The 25085-nt window shown below is 41.1% G+C and overlaps 1 protein-coding gene across 1 annotated transcript in view; it reads left to right on the top strand.

The window, feature by feature from the left end:
- The window catches only part of Arhgef26 (Rho guanine nucleotide exchange factor 26), a 109432-nt gene that overhangs the window by 9999 nt on the left and 74348 nt on the right, over positions 1-25085 (top strand). The window contains exons 4-5 of the mRNA XM_032898313.1: positions 17626-17682; positions 20678-20838. Of these exons, the coding sequence (XP_032754204.1) occupies positions 17626-17682; positions 20678-20838 (218 nt within the window). The remainder of the gene's footprint in view (positions 1-17625; positions 17683-20677; positions 20839-25085) is intronic.

The raw sequence follows: 25085 nt of genomic DNA, 5'->3' as shown, positions 1-25085 counted from the left end.
GCCCGCACAGACTTCAGATGAACTGGTGGTATCTGCATTGATCAGTGATGTCTCAGCCCACAAGTTCACCCTGTAGAAGAGGGATGTTCTCTTGCAATCCAGAAAGCAGCTACAGTCTCTGATCTCCTAGGATGGGACAGGCTCCATCCTTGTTCACTTGATTATTGTCATTTCTGTTCTTCCCTTCAGGAATTTTAGTACCCAGGATTTAGTTGCTTAAATGTGGAGGGGACTTTGGGTTTTGAGCTTGCGAAGTTGTTTTAACCTCAAGAGGTGGTTATCTGGAAGGGTGCCCAGAATCGGGGAAACCGCTGCACACAGGTGACTGGCTCAGTGAGTCACCAAAATCGACGGCAGGAACCCGAGCCAGCAGTTCTTGGGTCTCTGGGAAAGGCTGTGGGTTTAAAGGAAAATATTGATTGTGTTAGTCAGGGGTGGAACACTGGGTACTTGTTACGCTCGGTGCCAGGTGCACTGCCAGTTGAGTACTGGCTGGAAAGTGAACTCTGCCTTCTTCCAAAGTTTTGTCACTACTAAGATTAAGATCGCAGGAATATTGCTGCTGTTCTGTAAGGAGTTTTGCTTTTGAGCATTAGCTCTCTCCCCAAGCACATTCTGGGGACACTTAAAAAGGGACTGCGAAACCAGTATTTATTCAGTGACATTCAGTGACAATGCTGTCACACCTGCCAGCTGCACCCTGACCTGTGGCAGAGGGGTGTGTTTGTATAATTTTTGTTACCTTGGATGCCGGGTCCCTTTAAGAAGGGTGTGCAGCCTCCAGTGACAGGAGCTGGATAATGCTGGCTTACTTTCCACACCTAATACAGTCATCCTCTCGCTACTCTCCTGCACTTTCTGGCCTGCAGCTCTGTCAGGCATCAGTTCAGATGTTTCTCCTGTGTGGTTACAGAGTTCAGACTCTGATTGTTATATTTTCATTAAAGTTCTTCGGCTGTGTTTTTAGTGGCCAATGGTGTGATGCAAGACCTCATACTCTGCTTCTGGGCATGGGAGGCCTTTTGGAACGTGCAGAAATGAGAAAGGGAGGCCGAGACTTTCACGAGAAAAATTTTGTTGATCTAAAGATAAGGCATACCTTTTGAGTTTTAGCAGTATAATCTGATGGGATGTATGCTTTTGTGATTTAGAAGATACTGTTTTTGTTTAAAACTAGGGGTCAATAAATGTAAAAAAAATTGAATATCATTCCTTTTTGCAGAAATACTTAGTACATTTAAAAGTCAAATAAAACTTCCATTTTTGTCTTTAAGCATTACTTGCCCACACTTGGTGCTTAAAATAGTAACATCTGAAGTCCAGTAACTTTTCATTAATAGTTTTGTAAGACAGCAATCTGATAAAGTTATTTTTTAACCTTAGATGGTAATTAATGCTGTCTGTTGAATCTTTTGAACTCCTCCTCCTCCTCCTCCTCCTCCTCCTCCTCCTCCTCCTCCTCCTCCTCCTCCTCCCTCCTCCTTGTCTTCCTCCTTTCTCTGTGTAGTCCTGGCTGTCCTGGAACTCACTAGATCAGGCTGACATTCAATGCACAGAGTATTGCTGGCCTCTGCCTTGAGTGCTGGGATTAAATGTGTGTACCACTACTGCCCAGTCCTGAGCTTGATTTTCCATTACACTCATTTGTCTAGTGCCCACATTCATGGGCCCATCCCCATGCATACCATGGTGCACAGTGAAGGGTCAGAGTACAACTTTTGGAAGTTGGTACTCTCAGGTCGCAGGGATCAAACAAACTTAGGTCAGCAAGACCCATAACCTCCTGAATTCCCGACTATCCTCTCTTATGTGTAAAATATAGTCATCCTTCACTTTCGGCATATCTTATCTCTTGTAATTATATAGTTATCTTGGGTGTTAGTGCACATGTTCATGTTGGACAGTAGGACTTGTAGGCCTAGTCTTAGCATTTTGCTGTAATTGTATTGAAGGATTCTCTTAGCATTTTTGAAAATGAACTTTAATTTGCATAAGTAATATGTAACATGGCTCCCGTGCTAAAAAGAATCCAAATGTTCAAATAAAACTGAAGTCTTCTTCGATCTTACCTAACTTCAGTTTCCTTTCACACAGATATGTTTTTCCAAGTTTGATCGCACATAATTAAGAAAAATAGGTGATATATATTCACATAGTATATAATGTAATCATTGCCCTTTCTGAGTTATGTGCTTAGAAACGTTTAAGATCTATACATGATTGACAGTGCTGTAATTATTACATTATTCTATAGGGTTCATATAAATTACTTTGACCTATTCTTCTTACTGGCATGTACTCATTATATATAGAGCTGGATTTCATAAAGATGTTTTCTTTGCAGTATTTCATGTACTTGGCTTTATTTCCCCCATAACTTCCCTTTTATCTTGCTTGAGTTAGCTCCTTCCTTCTTCCAGCCTTCCTTCTATTATATATGTATATACTGTGTATATATAAATGGTTTTATATGTCTATGTAAACTCTTAGGATTCAAAAATGAATAGGCACAATATTTGTCTTTCTGAGTTTAACTTACTTTGATACAATAATCTCAAGCTGCATCCATTTTCTAGTAAATGATATAATCTCATTAGTCTTTATGACTGAATAAAACTCCATTGTATATGTCGTATATGTGTAACCTTTTTACATTTATATGTGTATACAATGTTTTTATCTATCATCTACTGATGAACACATAGGCTGATTACATTACCTACTGTGAATAGTGCCACAATAAACATAAATGCAACAGTTTCTCTGGTTAATTGACCTAGGGTTTAGTTGGGTCATATTTTGAGGTTTATATGGGACTCCATACTGGTCTCCATAGCAGCAGTTTAACTAATGTTCCTGTTAGCTGTGTTCCTTTTCCTCTGAACTCTGACCAGCAGTTGTCTTCTCGGTGTATTCCTTGGTGGCTAAGGATGTGGAATGTGCTTTCCTATGGTTATTGACCCTTTGCTCTGCAACTTTTGAGAACTGTCATTACATTAGCTCACTTATTGATTAGGTTTTTGGATTTTATTTTGATAATTAGTTTTTTTCAATTCTTTATATACTCTTAAGTAGCAGTCTATTAGATATATGCTGACAAAGATTTTCTCCCATTTTATAATCTGTCAGTCACTCACCTATTTCCTTTGATGTATGGAAGCCTTTTGACTTTATGGAATTCCATCTGTCAATTTTTATCATTATTTTTAAATTATCAGAGTTCTTTCCAGAAAGTCTGTGCCTAAGCCTGAACCCTGAGATGTTTTCCACTAACAATCTTTAGGCCTTAGATTAATGTCTTTGATCCATTTTGAGTTGGTTCATTTGAGCTGTGCAGGATGAGAGACTGAGGTCTAGGTTCATTCTTCTGTGTATTTCCCCAGCATCATGTGCTCAGAGCCTTTATCAGAAGTCAGGTGGCTGTAGCTAAACAGGTTCATTCCTGGGTCCTCCCATTCTGCTATATTGCAACGCACCACACCGCACTGCACCTGCATTGCATTGCACTCCTTGTGTCTTTTTTTATGCCAGTGCCATACTGTTTTGTTACTATAACTTTCTAATATAACTTGAAATCAGCTCTTGTGGTATTGATAGCATTATTCTTTTTACTTAAGATTGCTTGCCTATTGAGATCTTTTGTGCATCCATGTGAATTTTAGGAAAGTTTATTTCTGTGAAAAATGCCATTGGGATTTTGATGAGAATCACATTGACTCTCTGTATATTGCTTCTGGTAGTCTGCCCGTGTGTACCCCCTCCCCCGCCCCGACTCACATACATGAGTGTAATAACTCATTTGTGGGTTAGGAGATGTAGTACTTGAAAAACATGAATGAGGCTCTGGGTTCAATTTCTATGACCAAGAAAAATGGGTGTTTGTTTGTTTGTTTATCTAGACTGTAGTCACATTGAACTTTATAGTCCATGGAGTGAACTTGTTATGGTCTGAGTGGTAGATATGCCAATATTCACATTATGGATTCTTCTGAAGGAAAAGTAGGGTATGGAAAGGTAGGGTGGTGAGTGTGTGTACACATGGGTGTCCCTTAGGGAAGTAGAAACTAGGCCACAGTGGGGTGTTCCAAGAAAGTGGGGAGAGATGAGCATAGGTTATTTAATTTAGACACTGTAAGTACAAAAAGAGAATATTCTATCTAAAACCAGCTCCTGGAATCCTGAGAAAGAGGATATTATTTCACTGGGGAAAAAAACCAGTGTGAGACACTGATAGAAGACAGCTTCACATGTAAGATCTGTATCATGGCCTGCTCTACAAGTCCCTGTGCTGAGCAGTGAGATAGAGCAAGAATACCTCGCTTTTGTGTCTTTGCCAGTATCATGGAGCAGACACCAAATGCCAAGCACTCTCATAGAGTAATATGAAATTTCCACTCTGGTCAAGCTGTGAGGGAGATGTCACCGTGCCATGAGAGCCCATCTGGAAGAGACTTTTTGAAAAAGATGCTCAGCGGAGAGAAGTTATCACCGGAAGAGATCCACCGGATTGACTGAACAAAGTCAACAAGGCAGGAAGAAAGATGGAGGAATCTGAGGCAGACAGAATACATTATGCATGAGTGTTTGAGGGGCCCTAGATAAGCTGGGTAGAGGTATGGTTAGCACAGCCAGGCTTCAGGATCCTCCTTGTTAGCCCCTCCCACCCTTTGATCTACTAGAGGACTTGCTAGGCTTAGTCCTTGACAGTCTTACTCGCCTGCACTTGCTTGGTAATCTTGTCACTTTTGTGACTTTGAGTATGTACTAGTTACTGTTGAGTTCTTCCTATGAAGTCAAATTAAAGCGTACCAGGCAGGTGTGGCTTTCAGGGAGGTGGGGGACACATGCAAGAGCAGTAGCAGCATCTTTGGAAAATACACACTCAAGTTAAAAAAATGCCTGATTCCTCTGAGGAGTCCTGAATCTCAGCAAAGAAACAGTGGCAGAGTCCTGCGATATGGATTTTATTTATTACAGTGTTTTATTTTCCCTCCTGACCTTAAAGTGTCCTCTGTGTCTTCTCTTGCACTCAGGTGATGCACTGTTTCTTAGAGCGGATGAAACTTGAAACTGATAGTTGGTCTCCATGATGTTTGCAGGGTACCGTGGCCACCAGAATTGACTGCTAATCTTTGCATGGGAAGCTAGTCTTAAGAATTGAGATACTCGGAGTTTTCTGGATTTACCCAGTATATTAACAGTCTGATGATCTCCAGATGATCAGTCTGCACTCGGCCTTCGAATTATTAGGGCATTCCTTATCTGCATGCCTGTTGTTTGAAAAGATACAGAGTAGGAAGTCGGCAAACAGCTGCAGGAGGGAAATGGCTGTGAGAAGTGAACTCTGCCACCTGGTCAAACTGCAGGACTTTGAAACAGAGCGGTTTCTACTTTAGATGGCAAGAGAGCCTCCTTTTGGAAGAGCTGTTATAAGGCGTATGGTCGTCTGCTCACAGAGCAGTAGGGAGGCCTGGAGAGACAGAGATGTATGCAGCTTGTCTGCGCATGAGCAGTGACTCAATAGCTGGCTGTCAAGAGAGCTTGGGGCCCTCCATAGATCCTTAAAATGATGATTAATTTACATGTAGTGGAACTACTGACCAGAGCACTGAGGTACCAGGAATCATACTTGATCATTTCACAGTATATGTAGCCCTTGGGAGAACATCATAAAAATTGAGGCAGCCTTGACTCTGTTAAATATGTTTGTCGGCCTCATTGCTGCTTTAGACTCTTGAGATGGCCTGGAACACAGCTTCCAATAATGGACGCATGTGCCCAGTCACTGAAAAAGAAGTCCAGCATTTTCCACTAGTGCTCTGCCAATGACATGACTTAGAGTCTGTCTGATGGCTCCCTTCTGTTCTCATAATTTGGTTACTTTCCCATTTGTAGTATGCCTCCCTTCCCTGCAGAGCTCCTACAGTCTCAGAATTTCTGTGGTCCTATAACTCTGACTTGGAGTTGCCTAACATGGCCTACTCTCGTGTTCCTTCCAGATGTAAGTTACCAGGTTGGTTTCTTGAGGAAGGGGGTTATATAGGCTATGTTACTTTCTCCTACTTTACATGTCACTTAAGCATGGTGCTCTTGCCAGGTGCCTGACTAGCTCAGTTCTAGCCAGCTTCAGCCTCCACTGTGATGTGCTATGATATGAAGTGTGACCACTAATCACTTCAAGTAGCGCTTTTCTCTTTTTCTCTCCCTTTCTCTCTCCTTATACTGGATAGTTTTATGTCAGCTTCATCCAGGCTAGAGTTATCTGAAAGGAAGGAACCTCAGCTGAGAAAACCCCTCCCTAAGATCCAGCTGTAAGACATTTTCTTAGTGACTGATACTGACAAGGCCCTGCTCACTGTAGATGGTGCCAACCCTGGGCTCATGGTCCTGGGTTTCATAGGAAAGCAGGCTGAGTGAGCCATGGGAGCAAGCCAGTAAAAACCAGTAAGCAGCACCTCTCTGTGGAATCTGCATCAGCTCCTGCCTCCAGGATCCTGCCCCTTTTTCTTTAGTTCCTGCCCTTTTTAGTTCTTGACCTTACTTCCTTCAATGATGAACTACAATGTGGAAAACATTTTCCTCCCAGAGTTGCTTTGGTTATGATATTTTATCTTAGCAATAGAAATCGGAACTAAGACACTCCCCTCTTTATTCTCTCCCACCTCTATCCTCCCCTGACCCCCCTAACTGTTCTTATAGAGGTCCATAGGAGTATCACTGCAATTATGGTCTGTATCACTGTAGCATGTACAAATCAGTCTCTGTCTCTGTCTCTGTCTCTCTCTCTCTCTCTGTGTGTGTGTGTGTGTGTGTGTGTGTGTGTAAGTAAGAAATTCACTACAAAGTTGTAATGTCTGGGAAAAGTGCTAGTACCTCATGACAGGGTACATCTGTTTGCTACTGCAGTATAGTGGATGGGACAGATAAAACAATCCTGAAACCAGTTTATGCTCTAGGCAGTTAGAGGATAGTTTAGAATAGGAAAGGCGTAAGCAATGTTTTCAGAAGGATATGGAAAAAAACTGAATTCGAATCATACACAGTGGGAAAGATTAGGAGACTTCTGTTCATAGGATGCCAACAGATCAAACAGGACAGAGAGGCACAGAAGTAGCAATTAAGCCAATACGTGTATAAAATGGGTCAGGAAAGTTCGTACATAGGCAAGAGGAAGAGGAAGAAGGGAGACAACATTTGGTGTCTGTTCCCCAGGTCCCTATGCAGTGAGCTGCTTCACTCCTGAGGACACCACTGTATGCTTTGTGCACGCCTACTAGAAAGCATCAGCTTTTATCACACATTGTTTTCTGACAGACATTTTGCCCAAGTTAAATTTATGGCAGACCCAAGAGAGTGACCTCAGTGCCAGTGTTCTGAATAACTCATTGTTCTGCATCCTGCCATCCCGATCCACCTGCTGCCTTATAAGAAGGGCAAACACAAATAAAAGGGCAGCTAAGGCGCTGCCACCACCTTTACAAGCAGGTGTCCTTTCTTCTTTAAGAGAGGCATCTCACACCACCTCCCTCATTCCCTCCTGACTCAGGCCTTTGCTATGTGTCAAGACATCATTGCCAGGTATGTGGAATCCAGCCTGATCATCCTCCTTATCTCTGGTCCTTGCAGTCCTGTCTGTCACCACTCATTCTCAACACAGCCTCATAAGCCTTGCTTGGTTTGGACCCGACCCAAATCTTTCTGGTTGCCTCCTTTTATCTTACTGTCAATTCTTCTCATTGTGAACGGCCACTTCTCCTTCCCTTGGCATCCCTTTTACAAGGCAATACTGTTACTATTGGCTTCTTTAAACAATTGTATTTGGACGCATTGCTTTTTTGTTTCTCTTCTCAGAATGAAAGTGATCCTTTTGTTTAAAAGCTAAGACATATTTATTATAAGGAAATCAATAATTCTAGTAGACAAAAAAGGAAATTGGAATTAATTCAAATCTTCCCTCGCCCAATCACTGTTGACAGTTTGGTTCATAAGTTCTCTGGTCTTTAAAAAATGTGTGTTTAGTGGCAACCAACAGATTGGGAAAAGATCTTTACCAATCTTTACCAATCTTTACCAATACAACTGATAGAGGACTAATATCCAAAATATACAAAGAACTCAAGAAGTTAGACCGCAGGGAGACAAATAACCCTATTAAAAAATGGAGTTCAGAACTAAACAAAGAATTCACAGCTGAGGAATGCCGAATGGCTGAGAAACACCTAAAGAAATGTTCAACATCTTTAGTCATCAGGGAAATGCAAATCAAAACAACCCTGAGATTTCACCTCACACCAGTGAGAATGGCTAAGATCAAAAACTCAGGTGACAGCAAATGCTGGCGAGGATGTGGAGAAAGAGGAACACTCCTCCATTGTTGGTGGGATTGCAGACTGGTACAACCATTCTGGAAATCAGTCTGGAGGTTCCTCAGAAAATTGGACATTGAACTGCCTGAGGACCCAGCTATACCTCTCTTGGGCATATACCCAAAAGATGCCCCAACATATAACAAAGACACATGCTCCACTATGTTCATAGCAGCCTTATTTATAATAGCCAGAAGCTGGGAAGAACCCAGATGCCCTTCAACAGAGGAATGGATACAGAAAATGTGGTACATCTATACAATGGAATACTACTTAGCTATCAAAAACAATGACTTTATGAAATTCATAGGCAAATGGAGGGAACTGGAAAATATCATCCTGAGTGAGGTAAGCCAATCACAGAAAAACACACATGGTATGCACTCATTGATAAGTGGCTATTAGCCCAAATGCTTGAATTGCCCTAGATGCACAGAACACATGAAACTCAAGACGGATGATCAAAATGCAAATGCTTCACTCCTTCTTTAAAATTGGGAACAAGAATATCCTTGGCAGGGAATAGAGAGGCAAAGATAAAATAGAGGCAGAAGGAACACCCATTCAGAGCCTGCCCCACATGTGGCCCATACTTATACAGCCACCCAATTAGACAAGATGGATGAAGCAAAGAAGTGCCAACAGGAACTGGATGTAGATCTCTCCTGAGAGACATAGCCAGAATACAGCAAATACAGAGGCGAATGCCAGCACCAAACCACTGAACTGAGAACGGGACCCCCATTGAAGGAATCAGAGAAAGGACTGGAAGACCTTGAAGGGGCTTGAGACCCCATATGAACAACAATGCCAAGCAACCAGAGCTTCGAGGGATTAAGCCACTACCCAAAGACTATACATGGACTGACCCTGGGCTTCAACCTCATAGGTAGCAATGAATATCCTAGTAAGAGCACCAGTGGAAGGGGAAGCCCTTGGTCCTGCCAAGACTGAACCCCCAGTGAACTTGATTGTTGGGGGGAGGGTGGTAATGGGGGGAGGATGGGGAGGGTAACACCCATAGAGAAGGGGAGGGGGATGTTTGCCAGGAAACCGGGAAAGGGAATAACAATCGAAATGTAAATAAGGAATACTCAAGTTAATAAAGGAAAAAAAAAAAAAAACCTGTGTGTTTAGAGGGTTGGCGAGGTTGCTCAGAGGTTAAGAGCATAGCATCCACCGGCTCTTGTAGAGGACTGATGTTCTGAACGAGCACCCACACTGAGTGCTGCAGCAGCAGCTACCTGTGTTCCAGCTCCTGGAGGTCTGGAACGCTCTTTAGTCCTCCATGAACACCTGTGCTCATGCACATGCGTACTCCTTTACATATGCACATGCTTAAACGTCGAAATCATTAGAAGATTTTTAAAAATAATGCCCATACTTTCTGTTAAGCATAAATTCAGTGATGTAGAAGTAGCTTTGTCTTTTGTCATTGTTCCTTTAACAATGTCTATGTCTGTGAACTTGACATTGTCTAATCTATGTTTTTGTTTGATCTAATAGCGTTGGCTATTACCATACTTTCTTCTATATTTTTTAAAGCACATATACTATTTCATTAAGTAAATGGAAATTTAGTTCTTTAACTAATTTTCTATTATTTGCCATTAGTTTCTGATTATTCATTTAAAATTTTAGTATTAATTTTTTTAAATAATTCAAAAATATTTATTCTTAAATTTTTATGGGTATGAATGAATCTTTTTACCTACATGTATGCATGTGCACCATGTACATGTCTGCTGTCTGTGGCGTCAGAAGAGGGCTATGGGTCTCCCTATGAGTGTCAGATGGTGGTGACCTACTGCATGGATGCTGGGAGCAGAGGTCTGTAAAGCGTATGCCCTTCTCACTGCTGAGCCCTCTCTTCAGCCCCTTAGCTGTTTTATTGCAGAACCAATACAAAAAGATTTTCTTTTCTGCAAAGTTGACATACAGTTCAGACTGGCAGCTGCTGCTTCTTTGTTTCCAGTTCCAACTGTTCAACTGCTAATCGATATTCCTGTTCTGGTCCTCATTATTTTATTAAATAATCTACTTTTGGAAACTACACTCTTCAGTTAAATGACGAAGAATTTCCCTTTTATATGTGTCATCCTTTCTTTGCGTCTCTAGCTTCCACATGTGAGCAAACCTCATATTCTGTTCTAATTACTGATGTATATACAAGGAGCACATCTTACACTTATTTGGGGGAGGGAAATGAATAGATTTGGGCTCACACTCAGAAGCGCACAGGAACATGTAGGTGAGAACAGTAAAAGGAGAGGGACTTGCTCAGTGGGAGAAATGTTGGGGTTAATAAAGGAGTTCCTTCGGGAGGCAGTGCTGACAGCTCAGCCCCTGATGCAGCTGACTCTGGGAATCTAATGACTTGTGGTTTCTGCGGCATTGAGGGGGAGGACCTGAACAGGAGTAGCTGCCCATCATGACTCCAACCTCAATAAAGACATTTGAGGGACCAAGGAGACAAGTCAGTTGGTAACGAACATGAGGACCTGAGATAGAGCCTACGTTAGAAAGCTGGGATGATGGCGTGCACTTTAATCCCAGCATTGGGGAGGCTGAGATAGGATCTCTGCATCTTGTTGGCCAGTGAGCCGAGCCTAAACCATGAGCTTCAAGCCATGCTTGAGACTTTGTCTCAAAAACAAGGTGGCCACCTCCAGAGGACCAGTAGCCAAGTTTGCCCTCTGGCTCTACACATACTCAGTTTCAGCGGTCAATATGCTACAGTGGCTGAGAGGTCAGCATGTGGCATGGGTAGGCAGGGAAGCTTAGATCTGAAAGGCAAGCTTTTCTATGTCTTACTTTTAACTTGTAAACTAGGGATAATAATATTTTCCTTGAAAGGGTTGTAGGTTTAAGATGCACGAATAGAGCGGTGCCTGGTGCCTAATAAACACTTGACATATTGGTGATAACCAAGAACTCTGAATCAGGAGTTGGCTAATCATAGCTAGTGAGAGGAGAGGAGAGAGCTGGCTGCAAAGGAGGAATGCAGGCTCATCTGCTACATCCCATGGAGAACTGCGGTTGATTCTTGCTCATTTAATTATCAGTCTGTTTGCATTTCCAGCCTCAGATCTATTCGTATTGGAATAACTTACATTCATTGGGAATCTTGACCCTGTGTATGACCGTAAAAGCCTCAATCCCCGACCTGTGTTATCTGACATTCCGTCACTGGAATGGATCTGATACCTGCATGCTTGACAGTGCTTGCTTGCTATTGAGGGCCAAGGACTTTGGGGAGGATGATGGAATTGAGCTTAGCAACAAATCAGAGAGGGGTTTGGTCTTCTAAACAAAGGAATCAGGAGGACACTGGCACATGACTTAATATACTTTAAACTACAAATGTGTAAGGTTTGTGCCTTACTGGCTCTTTCTCTCCCTTCTTCCCTCCTTGTTTGTCTTGCTTCTTTCCTTCCCTCCAAATAGCATCCTCTCTATTGCCTCACTGTTCACCAGGACAGTGGTACTGCCGCCATCTTGAACTTCTGTATCTGGTCTTAAGTATGCAGGTCTCTGATACGTTGAAAGAGAGACGTCCCCTGTGTCTTGTAGCTTATCTAATTGGATGTCTCAGTCGAGGAAATAGAACTGGAGAGAACCCCTGGAGTCTTTAAGTTGACAGCACTATTTCTGGACCCCATCCGCTGTGTCATTGTCTCAGATTACAGCTCACGCTGTGCTCTCTTTGCATAGAAAGAACTCTGGCTCATTTCTGCTTGAGGGGTGATATCGGTTGAGGAAGACTGAAAGGATTCAGGAATGACTGTGGCCTTAGTGTAATTTGTGCTACTGGAGATGAGCAACTAGCTTGTTTTTCTGTAATTGAGTAAACTCTAGCAAGTTTAAAGGGCTTAGCTCAAACAGGTATCTAGTATAAAGTGCTTTGTGAAATGACAGGGATTTTAGATTATAAATATGTAGTATAGTTAGTTTTTAACTGACAACAGTTCTGAGTCTTCCTGAATAGTCTGTTTACATGGGTCCCCCTATTCTGTTTTTCCTGAGTGTCAAAGACATGGAAGGATCACAAACACCCATCTTCTCCAGAAAAAGCCTTATATGTGACAGAGGGGCAATGCCATGGCTGTGCACCACAGAAAGAGTTGAGTCTATTGAGCCAAGTACCGGTGCTCTTGATCTCAGCTCTGCACAGAGAGGGCCATGGGCAAGTTCAATGTTAAGGGGCTTTCGTAGAGAGCTTGGCTGATAATCCTGTTATGGAGCATAAAATACCGAGTAAGGTCGGGATGGCCTGTCAGCTCTCTGCAATGTGGAGATGCTTAGTGTAATCGTACTGACTACAGAAGTGAAATCCATGGGGGAACTTACCTGCTTTTTCCCGTGAAATTCGACTTTGAAGCTTAGCCTTTGCGTAGTGCCACTGTCCAGGTTGCTATTAGAAACTAGCAAACTGGGTGGATTGTAAAGATAGAAGTTTATTCCTCATAAATTTCAAAGGCAGAGTTGGCATTTGCTGAAGGACTGCTTTTGACTCAGAATTCCTTCTTGCTGCACTCTTACATGGTGCCAGGGGCAGGGGTCTGTCTCCCTTTGGCTTGTTTTTAAAGACATTAATCCAAGTCCCGAGGGTCCCACCTATATGATCTTATCATTGCCCAGGAGACTCTGTGAGCTGACACCATCAGCTTGGAGGATAGGGTTTCAGTATGTGATTTTGGTAGGAAGGCCCGAGCTTTCAGGCTTCAGGAAGGGCATTGGCACGATTAACATCTGAATTCTTGCTTTGTCTGATTTACCCTTTTATAGATTTGGTAAGCTCTGTTTGAGGAGCGGACTATCCAAGGAAGTGCTCTCTGTTAAATTTAGCGAGTTGTTAATTTATCATTCAGATATGTAAAATGCAAAGGTCACAAAGATCAAAGGAAAAGAAATTAAGTACGGATTACAAGGGGGAATATACAATCTACAACTGTGGAGTTATGCGTGTTGTAACATAGCTGAGTTCTCTGCATTCTCTGTCTTAAGCCACAGACAACACTTTCAGGTCTGTAACAGGTCAGAAGTGCAGTCTTTCACATTGTGATGCCTTATTTGAATTAACTTTTATTCGATTAAAATAGTAAAGGTATTGACATGTTTGACCGTGTGGAGCCTACGTGGCCAGATCTGAACAGTTTTGTGAACTGGTTAGGTTGTGCAAAGTCAGGAACCTCACGGAGGTTTTTCAAGGACTGGATTCAGTTCTTAAAGTTTCATGGATGTCCTTTCAAAATTCTACTTATTGATGACAAGTAAGTTTAATTAAGCAGGAGGTTCACATGCGGTTCCTCTGGCCATCTGCCTGTTTCCATTTGTACCAAGCTGGGGCTTTGGTAGGAAGTGTGTATTTAAGAAATGACAAAGGAGGCTCCCACTCTTGCACCTTGCCAGGAGGCTCTAAAGGGGACCGGGAAGCTCTTTGTTCAGCATCTAGTGAATGTGAAAGTCCAGCTTAGGGAAAGAAGGAAGAAGCCGCCCACAGGGCTGAACTCCATTCTGCAAGCAAATAGTACCAGCAATAAAGCCGATAAAGTGGGTACTGTGATTTTCATGCTAAACATAAGATTAAACAAATTAGGAATACTTAGGAAGCTGAACAATTTTAGTTTCTTTGATTTCAGATGGAAAAATTAGAATTCATATGTGGCAGTAGCTAGTATGCTATTTTCTTTTCCATACAAGGAAGCAAGGGATGCGCTTAGAGACATGGATTAAACATGACTATTCCTGAGATTCTCTTAGCAAAAGCTCGCAAACTTCAGAAAGCATATGACATTTAAATCTGTGTAGGTTTTTTATGATTAAAAAAAAGCCTTGGGTTGTCTAGTCATTTTGGCTTAAGTTTGCTGACCAGATTACTGTTTTGAATTTTGAATATCTATTTGAAAAGGACTTTCTCAAAATACTTTGTATCTGTTCTTTTTCTCTATCCCACTTTGTACTGTGCCCTCCTCTTTTTCCTCTCTTTCCTGCATTATGCTCCTGTTCTCTTCTCCTCTGACTCTCTCTGGCTTCCACCACTCATTCCGAGTGGCATTGTGGATCACTCTGACCTTGTTCATCTCTCCACACCCCTCACAAGCCATCTGATCCACTGCTCATGACCTTGTGCATCCAGACAGCTGCCCTGCACCTCGGGTGCTACTTAATGTGGACGTGCCCTCAGGTGGACTAAATGATTCCCCTGGCATCCTGTCCCTGGTGTTATTAGCAGATACAGGAGGACGGGCAGAGGGAGGACAGGCCCTGTGACCTTGGCTGCCAGCCACAAGTGTTGCTTGGTCATAACTCAACTAGAGTGAACTTTCAGCTTCCCTGAATCTGCTCCAATTCAGTTCCTTAATCATAATTCAAGAGCACTTCCTGGAGTGGTTATTTTTCTTTTTTCCTTACCACTGCATTTGTCTGGGGACACCACTGGCTTTCATGCATGACTTGGTGAAAGGAATATTTTGTCATTCATTGTGTTAGTATTATAGAAAAGTGATACTTCTTTTCACTGATAGTTCAACTTCTTCAAAATATTTCGTCTTCCTCCTCCCTAGGGGGATTGCTTTAGCTGATCTTTGCTCCTCTTGATTGGATGAAGAAGTACTCTTCCACCCTCAGAAATACCAGCTGCCATTCTGTGGGTTTCTAAGTACAGTATTTAATGTTCCTCCACCAAAAAATTTCAGATGTAAACTCCAGTTAGGCAGAGAAGCCAGCAGTGTGGCAAGGCCTGCTGATGACCTCACCTGCAGGGATTGTGGTGCCGTGCCTGCCTGCACATCCATCCACCAGGACTTTGTCAGACAGGAAATCCTGTCAAATTCCTACGCAGGCTTACCAAATAGAGCTCTGAAGGATTTCATCCTCTGGCCAGTCTCCTGCCTTATTAAAACGTGTATGGAAGCCTTTTTTACCCACGAGATCTTGCTGACAGCTTGACCTCGGGTCAGGATGGTGGAGTAAGATAAGAACGTTCCATGATAGGCACGGTCCAAAAAACACATGGGAACTTTGGGTACAGGCCTGGCATGAGAAGGAGTCTTAGTGATGATAGCCTAGCCCCAGATATGGGGTGCCTGTCATAGAGAGCAAGGGCCAGTATAAATCATTAAAAGTGAAGCTCTGCCGTTGGGCAGGCATAGGCTGCATCCTGGCTCTGGTCCTTGTAGCTGTGTTCTTTTGGATCCCAAGCCTCAGTTGACACCATCTGTGAACACTATTAAGTTTCCAGAATTTTTTATGAGAATCCAATGGGAAAATATATGAAGTGCTGAACACAGTTCCTAGCATCAAATACATGTTAAATGATTATTGATTTTACTATTGATTTGGGACTCACTCTGTTCTACTGCTCTCTAAATCATTATCAAAGCAAATTAAGGCAATGGTGAGATTGCAGTTTCTCCAACAGTACTACAGAGAGAGAATTATGATCCAGTGACCTTCACGATAGGGCATGTGTCAGTCCCCTAGGACCTGGTGAAGGTCTTGCAATGATGACCAGGGATATTTTTAAGGTTTCATCATTTAGACCTCCAATGTCTGGGTATTCTTCTAAAAGTAGACAGGGCTGCTTTCCCATCTGCCCTTTCACGTTTGCCTGCTTGCCCATTTGATACACAGAGAGATTTCTCTTACATGTTTCAAATCTCTCCATGGCATTTTGTCCTGAGTTGAAAATCTAGGACCCCAAGAGGATCCCGATGACAAGATGGTAAGAGTAAGTTTGAAATATTGGCTTTAATGGGATCTTCTTGGTTAAAGGCATCATGAATCTGACTCTTAGTGGCAGCTGTCTTCATAAATATTTAATTATCTTAATGAATTAAATTAGTAATTGTCAGACATAGTGTCACATGCCTTTTAATCCCAGCACTTGGGAGGCAAAGGCAGGTGGACATTTGTGATTTTGAGGCTTTTATAGTAAGTTCCAGGACACTCAGACTGTGCCTATCTTGAACAACACACAACAACAAAAACCAACCAAACAACCAAACAACCTCACAAAATGTTAGTAATTGTGCTGCCTTAATCCTAGGTTGCTAATGACATCTGTGGTGATCATCTGTTTCAGGAGGATTCCTTTATACTTGGAGCTCAGTGATTATAGGGAATTTCAGAAAAATAAACTTGAAAAGTATCTCTGGTTTCAAAGTACTCCAATGGTGATTAATAGGATATCTGAACCCAAACTTTTAATATTATACTATGAAATTTTGGTGGGACGTTGTCATAAAAATATGATTTCAAGAAGAGAAGAGAACAATATGAGCTGTCCAGCTGCTAAGGAAATTGGTTTGTTTTCTACACAGATGATAGTGAATATCAAATAATTACAATTTTATTTTCCTTTGGGTGAATTTTGAAAATTCAAGGTTGTCATAGTTATCAGACACGTTCTTTTAGGTCTTTAAGCTTAAGATGGAAAAGGTTTAATAAAGAGGCCCAAGAAGGGGGAAGGAAGACAGCAAAGGGTTTAAAGATGGTCCAGTTTCACTGCTATAGATTTCTCACCTGAAAGGAGCAGCTATCATGCTCAGGGTGTGACTGTCTCTCTTCTGGACAACCTTCTGCTGGGTGAACCTTTGGGTGAAAATCGAGGAATTGTTAGGTATGCCAGAAGAAAAGCATGCCCCTGCTTCTTGGAGTTGGTGGGCCGCCTTGATTTTGGTGTTTAGAAACTGGATATTGATGGGAGCTCCGGCAGTCATCTAGGTGTATAGTGGAGATGATCATTTCAGCCACTCCACGATGACACCACAGCCATCTATCAAACACATGGCTGATACTTTCACATCCTGGAGACACTGCTGCTTCCAAAGCACGGGCAGATTGATATCCTCGCTTGTCAGTTAAATCTGCTGAGACCACAGTTGCTTGGCCAGGTGGTGGGAAGAGCTCTCTGAAGAACCCTGACATCCCAATGGTTAAGTGAAAAAACGACGTCTTTGTGTAAACTTGGACAGTTAGCTCTCAGAGCCACCAATCATTTTCTTTGATTTCTGATTTCTTCTTTATGACTTGCATGTAACTTGATATTCTAGAAATGGCCAGGAATAACTAATGCCATTGTGGGTTTGTGTGTGTGTGTGTGTGTGTGTGTGTGTGTGTGTGTGTGTGTGTGTGTGTTTGAACTATGCTAATTCTGCGTCTTGTATGGTTTCTTTTAACTCATTTTAAAAAGGAAGCTTTATGTAGAAGCATGTTAAATTCAGTGAGATAAACTCTGCTTTGCCTTTTTTTCTAGGTGAAAAGAAATGGGCTATCTCAGACGGTGAGCCAGGAGGAGAGAAAGAGACAGGAGGTACGGTCGACGACATAGGACTGCATGTGCTTTGTCTTCACCTACTGTATGTGCTTGTCCAGTGTTTGGAAACATATTGTTCTCTTCCTATGAACATAGCAAGTTTTATCTTTGAATAAAAGCTTCACATATCTTAGCCCCCAGGACAGAAAAAAAATATAAATGTCTTAACAGTATTTGTATTGAAACAACAAAGTGCTTGGAAGAAATATGTTGAAATACCAACATTAGATCCTAGGGCCAAAAAAGCCAAAATCAGATTCTGTATTGTCCCTATACAAAACACCCGGATCACGTCATCATGAACACTGCTTTGGGGAAACAGAAGAGTATATATGGACTTATGGAATATCTTTGCAAACTTTCTGTAAATTAAGAAGTGCCCTCACAATGAAGTTTACTTTTTTAAAAAGGCAGTGCAGTGATAGGACTTTATAACTTGACATTTTATTCAGTACAACTTAAATTTCGTTCTTTGTTTTGTTTTTTTTTTTGTACAGGGTCTTTCCATGGAGCCCTGGCTTTTGTAAAACTCACTGTGTAGACTGAGCCAGCTCCAAACTCACAAACATCCCTTGTTTCTGCCTCCTAAGAACTTAGATCACAGGAATGCCCTGTTGCTGCCCGGCTTTGCTCATTCTTCTAACACTCTGAAGGTGTTACTTTCCCTCACGTTATGGATTTTAGGACGTGTACATACATGTGCGTTTACATATGGGTAAATTAACTCACCACAGATACATCAGTATTCTCGTCTCACTCACATGGCATGGAATAAAGGAGAAATATGAGTACACGATAATAACATTTTTAAGTTTGAAAAGGTTGAGGAATATAGCATAGCATTTGAGGTGGGACCCAGAGGTGAAGTTAACAGATGCAGCACAGCTCATTTTCCCCACAGTTTTCAAAGACAGTAAAACATAATAGAAATCTTGGGTTTTTCATAATTCAATTCCTTTCTTCTGCAGAAAGAAGTTAAATTGTGTGTTTCTGTGTGTTCTTCAGTCTGTGTTTTTAAATCCTGTATTCCATGTGCGTACATACACATTAAATGTTACACTGCTTATTTTTCACAGTTTTGTCTGTGATGGCCAGTTTTGTTTTGTTTTTGTTTTTGTTTTTTGACACGGGTTTTCTCTGCATAGCTCTGACTGTTCTAGAATTTACTCTGTAGACCAGGGGGCCTCAACCTCACAGAGATCCTGCTGCCTTTGCTTCCCAAATGCTGGGATTAAAAGCCTGGCTATGGTGGTCAATTTTAAGTCTGTGTGGCGTTCCATCTTCTGATTGTCTATATCAGATTCACTAAGCATTGGCAGAGGTTAGGGCTTTTTATTTCCCTGTTAATATTATGGAATAAATAATACTTCTCTTTCCTTATTTATATATTCAAGAATCTCTCCAAAGGTTGAAGTCTAATGAAAAACATCCTCTTTTTAATCTTATGCATTTGAATTTGTCCACTTCCGTCTTACACTCATACCTCCTGTCTCTTCCCCAGGCTTACCCTTGCTTGCTCTGCACTAGTCAGTGTCTCCTTGGTTACACAGTCAGCCATTATCACCATAAACTCTTCCACGGCGGAGATAACGCTTGCCTTTGCGTGTGATCTCTGCTGTGGAGTTCAATACATCTTTTGTCTGTCTTTGTATTTTGGGTGCGAGTGTTGAAAATATTTGAAGTCATTCCAAGGCCCAAAATACATCAAGCATCTATTACATTATTTTTGTTCAGGAATGGAGAATTTTCTTTAGTTTTTTTCTTTTTCTCCCCATTTATTTATTTATTTATTTATTTATTTGGGACAGTTGTGTTGGTTTTATAGACTTATACAAGATACAGGCAAACTCTTAGTGTTCTTACTCTTTAAAATGAAAATTTTAAATAGTTTTTAAAAATAATTTTCTAAAAAATAAAAATAAAAAATAAAAACTTTAAGTAGTTATGTCAGTTATTTCCTTGAGCCTTAGCTGAGGCTAGACCAGCATTTTAATGTCAAGACCTCCAAAACTTTACAGGTATTAAAAAGGGCAGCGAATGCTTAGGTCAGCTCTGCTAACTTGATGTATGAGATAATTCCAGTCTCCAGCAGCAGGGAATCCACCTGCCCTGCCCGTCTCTGTCCTCCTCCCACCCAGCTGCTGTCCTCTGTTCTCTAGGGGCAGGGGCTTAAAGGAATCAAGACCTAGAGGTCATGGTACCCAGGCTTGTAAGAATGTTTACACATACACTCCACCCTCCACATGGAGAAATTCCTCAAGCATTCCCATTAAGTCTGACTTCGTTGAAGTGGTAGATGAATTCTTTACACAGGGCGTTGGTGTCTCTGTAGACGTGGCCTGCCATTTCATCATTCATAGTTATCAGAAACCTGGTGTCTGTCACCAAGGGTCTCTGCCAAGGGTGCTTCGTTCCTCCTCGAGAGACTGATGAGTGTAGAGGGGGTGGCTTGTTGAACAGATGGAATTACTTTCAGTCGAATGAGTTACATAAAAGAATTCCTGTGGCTGCTAAGAACCTTCTAAGGGTAGGTGCCGGCATGCCACACAATATTCGCTGTTGTTGACTGTAAATTACTCATATTAAGACAGAGAGAACAAGCAGGAGAGGGGAGCAGGGGACAGTTGTTGAGAAGATAATCGTAAATTCTCATGCTCCCTGCAGCAGTGTGCTTTGAAAGCAGGGCTGGAGGAGACGACTCCAAAGGTTAATTAGTGTCACAGTGAGATTTTATGACATGCCCTATTTCCTTCCATAGATTGTTCCCTGTGGCAAAGGCATGACCTCAGGTCCTGGTAGAAAGTCATCCTGTCTCTTTCACTTCTCCTTGTGTGCAGGCAGTTACAGTCCTCAGTTTGGGTACACATGTCTTCTCTGAGGTCGGTAGTGTGGTGATGCAGTTCCCATGCTGTTCCTATAGACGACAGTGGAGCCTGTGTTTAATTCTTCAGTTGAAGTGATTAACAGCGCACTCATGTTTTTGCTTTCCCAGGCAATCTTTGAAGTCATATCGTCAGAGCATTCCTACTTACTCAGCTTGGAGATCTTGATACGGATGTTTAAAGACTCTAAAGAACTGACTGATACAATGACTAAGACCGAGAGGCATCACCTTTTCTCCAACATTACCGATGTCTGGGAGGCCAGCAAAAAGTAAGTGCTCCTCAGTGTCCCTGTGGCTGGGCTGGGGCAGCACTTACCAGGCCACACCTTTGTCTTCTGCCATTGGGGTTAGGAAGTCTCTGGACCACCCAACTGGCTGGTGTCCTTAGACCCTGAAGTCAATTTTAAGATGTGTTTTGAGTTGCTTCCTTAGATGTTGAGCATCTGCACTGGCTACTTGTCTCAGCAGGGAGCTACCTCAGGGCTGTTTCTCTGCATCTGCTTCTCCCTTCTCTTCTGTTTATAGGGGGAGGAAGGAGCCTGTTCTGGGATAGGCTGTGATGCTTGTCTATTTTAGTAAAAGGGGGAGGGGCAGGCAGGCAGGCTTGATCTATATATGAAATATTTGGGTAGACTCTAACTTTATTTATTTTTTTTACAATCAAAATTGTTTAATTTTAATGAAACTTTTAAAAAAGGTACTTGGTGTTAATGGAGCATTTTAGAATAATGAGGTGCATTCCACCATTTTTCCATGACAGTACACATTTTCAATGTATTAGATAATCATTTTTGCTTAATAAAAATTAAACCAGTGGAGATAGGGAGGTAGCACAGTCAATAAAATACTTGTCTTGAAACATGAGGGCACACACATAGGAAAAAGCTTGCACATCTGTAAGCTCAGCACTAGGATACAGTGATGGGTAGATTACTGGAGTAGTTGACCAGCTCAACTACCCTTCTCAGTAATAGCCAAGCCAGTGACTCTAACATTTTTAATTGTTTTTAATTGCTTTGCTTTTGTGTTTTCTCATTGGAAGTTGATAACCTTTTGCAATCCATTTGCATACATTCAAAACAACCTCCCCTCCCCCCACAGATTTGCTTTTTTTCAGTTAAATATTTTCAGGTATACACAGATGAAATTATACTGATGATTGCCTCACTGTTTAATCAGGAAAAAGCATTTCCCTATATAAATACACCTTTTTTTATGATTTTATTCTATCTGATTTTTTTTAATGTGTGTATAGGTGTGTATGTGTAATAGGTTCATTTGTTTGAAAATGAAGATGCCACAAAAACTTATATGGTAAGGATTCCCTTTATGTACTGCTTGCTGGCCACCTGAAAAGCATCTAGAACAAACATTCTTCCCTTATGTATGTATCCTACAAAGTAGATTATGATTTATTTAAGAACGTAAACTTTTTCTCACTTTTGATTTAAATGGTAACATTCTGTGGAAAATGAATCTTTCCCATCCTCTTTTACCTAAGTTTTACGAGCCATTACATGTCTATACTTGAAAGTCTCTCCCTTTTAAAAACTCTACTATTTCATTGCAAATTATTTATCCAAGTCCCGAGATCATGAGTTCTGCAGCAGTTTTCAGGGTGCAGAGCATGGGGTTGCTGGTCCCTCTTAGATCTGCCGGTTCAGTGAGGACTGCAGAATGCTGTTTCTCTAATCCAGTGCACTTTAGTCATCGAGTAACGTATGACGTAGTTTTCTAAGTGAATGCACATGTGCCTGTCACTGTACACAGTGATGGCTGTACACTGGCTCTGTCGTTGATGTCCAAGTTTTTCTATTTTTAGTCTTAATAATCTCTGGCCATCTTGCTCTGTAGTGTTTGAAGATCGGTTTTATTAGTCTTGCTCTAGATCTGGAGTCAGCTGTTTGCTGGAGAGCCTCAGTATCATTTGATATTTTTTAAAAATTCAGGAGGTGCTCATTGCTGGATGGTTCTTTGTTAATAAATAACCAAAACCCAAAAAGTCCAAATTCCCACTTGCAAAAAAAAATATACTAAAAAAAAAAAAAAAAAAAAAAGTCTGCAGTTACTCTAAGTTTGTCAAAATACATGCATTAATTGTGCAATTTTTTTTATATGTTTAAACTCCGTAAAGCTTACACAGTTTTACCAAACCTAGAAGCCCATCTTCTATCACTGTCCCAACCACCCTGCTCCCTCCTATCCTCAAACATTTTAAAATTACTGGGTATTATTTCATTTATTTTGAGGTAGGGGTGCGAAGTGGGTCAGATGATAACCTGCAGGAGTAAGTTTTCTTTCACTGTGTGAATTCTGGGAATTGAACCCAGGTTGTCAAGATTGGTGGCTTAGCTGATGCCCCATCTCATTACCCTACCCCCAAAAGTTGCTGTTTATCTTTGTCTTTAATGTAAGTGTGTGGGTACAAATGTATACACACATATATTGTATTGCTTCCCTTAGATACCATAAGCATACTCCTTATACTCTTCTCAACCTTTCTTTTCTCATATATGGAGACGGTTTAGAGATTGTGCCCCAGTCACTTATAAAGAAATTGGCTCTTACTTCTGGCTGTCCTGACTCTTTGATGCAACCTTTTACTTATGGACACAGACATTTGTTCAGCCTCTCTATTGTAGAGCTGTGCTTTGTGCATGTGACTCATTGTGTCTTAGTTATTTCTTCTCTGGATAATATTTGTAGAAGAATTGCAATATCAAAGGGTAAACATTTATGCACTTTCGTAATGTGTTACCAAATCACCCACAAAGTATTTAAGCGCCTTGTATTATCATTAAGAATAGACAAGCCCCGGCATCTCTACAGCATTTCCAGAGGTCTGTCTAATAAGCAAGATGTCTTATCTCAATACAGTTTCAGTTTTTCTTCCAAAGTTTTTTTTTTAAATTAAAGCATTCTAGAACATGCTATAGTTCAACTGATACTAAATTAACGGCAGTTTATTTAGCATAGTAAATCGACTCTTCTCAATAATGAACATGGAACATTGAAGCCTTAGGATACTAACAACAGCATTAGTGTAGACTCGTGTGTTGCTTAACAGCCAGGATAAGATCTCAGAAATTCATCACTGGGAGGGGGTTTTGTCATTGTGAAAACTCCTGAGACTGAGTGCACTTGTGCAAACCTAGACAGTTAGCCTACTATGCACCTACGTGATATGTACATGTAGAAGATGCTGGCTATTTCTCTTAGAGTCAAGATGAACAAAACAGTTAAGGAAGCATAAGAGAAAATAAGACACAGGAAATATATGCTACAAGAAGCTCCTACCAGTGTAACAGGGAGTAAACATGGCTGCATACACTTTTCTGCTTTAAGTGAAAAGAGTATTAATTAATATAAAAGGCTAAGATGGAAACTCATGAACCACTGCCATGGTATCACCACGTCACAGATTTGTACTTCTCTGCTCTTGCACAGCTGGCAGCGCCGTAGATTTGCTGATGCCAGCGTCACCACGAACACAAGCACAGCATTGTTCTACGACCGCATGGCCAATATGAAGGGCTAGGTGCTAGAAGTTCTTAGTGGTCCACTGCTGACCAAAAGTTCACACAGTGCTGAACGATGCAGTCTTGTGGGTAACTCATAGCACGCAGCACATCAACCAATCAAAAAATAAATAAATTAATTAATTAAATAATGGGAGTCAAAATTTCTTGAAAGATTTCTAAAATCAGTAGTGTTGGTTATAGATCTATTTCAGTAATAATTATGCGATCAATTAAAAACTTTAGAAGAGTTTTAAGATATTAAATTTTTCATAATATATTCTGAATATAAAGTAGATCCAAAGAGGAGGATTAGAGATTGTATTACAATTGCTTGAAAGGTATCATTTTTATCCAAATATAAAGGATGGGTGGGGATACAGCTCATTTGGTAGAATGCTATGTAGCATGTATGCGTCCATCTGCAGTAACTCATAAAGTGGGTAAGGGGGCTACTCCTGATACCGCAGCTCTTACAAGGTGAAGCAAGAGTTAAGTTCATCATCGACTACATATTGAACTGGAGGCTACCTTGGTCTACATGAGACCTGTCTCAGAAACAAAAAACAAACAAAACAACAACAACAACAACAGGAACAACAACAAAACCATGAAGAGTAATTACCTTTAATAGAATTATTGTTTCAACTTTTGTAGTTTACCTTGTACAGTTTGTTCCACATTTACTGTATTCAGACAAAGAAGCACCTAAAAGGAAAACCCAAAACATGTGATATGAAATGTGTACCAGAAATAAAATAGAGACACTGAGCAAGTTAGTGGCCATATTGAATTAACCCTGAAACAAGTCAGTTTGTGAAATTCTATTGTAATTTTAGCCATTTGCACAGTTTAAATAGTTCAAGAATTTATTAAAAGACTTTTCTTTCTGTAATAACAGATAGCGGATAGCTATTCTGAACATTAATATATGAATGTCTTTTAAAGATTAAAACTCTGGGGTCCGCAGAGATGGCTCAGCAGATAAGAACACTTGT

Source organism: Rattus rattus, chromosome 3 (assembly GCF_011064425.1).
Source record: "Rattus rattus isolate New Zealand chromosome 3, Rrattus_CSIRO_v1, whole genome shotgun sequence".
Lineage (NCBI taxonomy): Eukaryota > Metazoa > Chordata > Mammalia > Rodentia > Muridae > Rattus > Rattus rattus.
The sequence above is the reverse complement of the archived record's forward strand: the minus strand, read 5'-3'. Positions and strand labels throughout refer to the sequence as shown.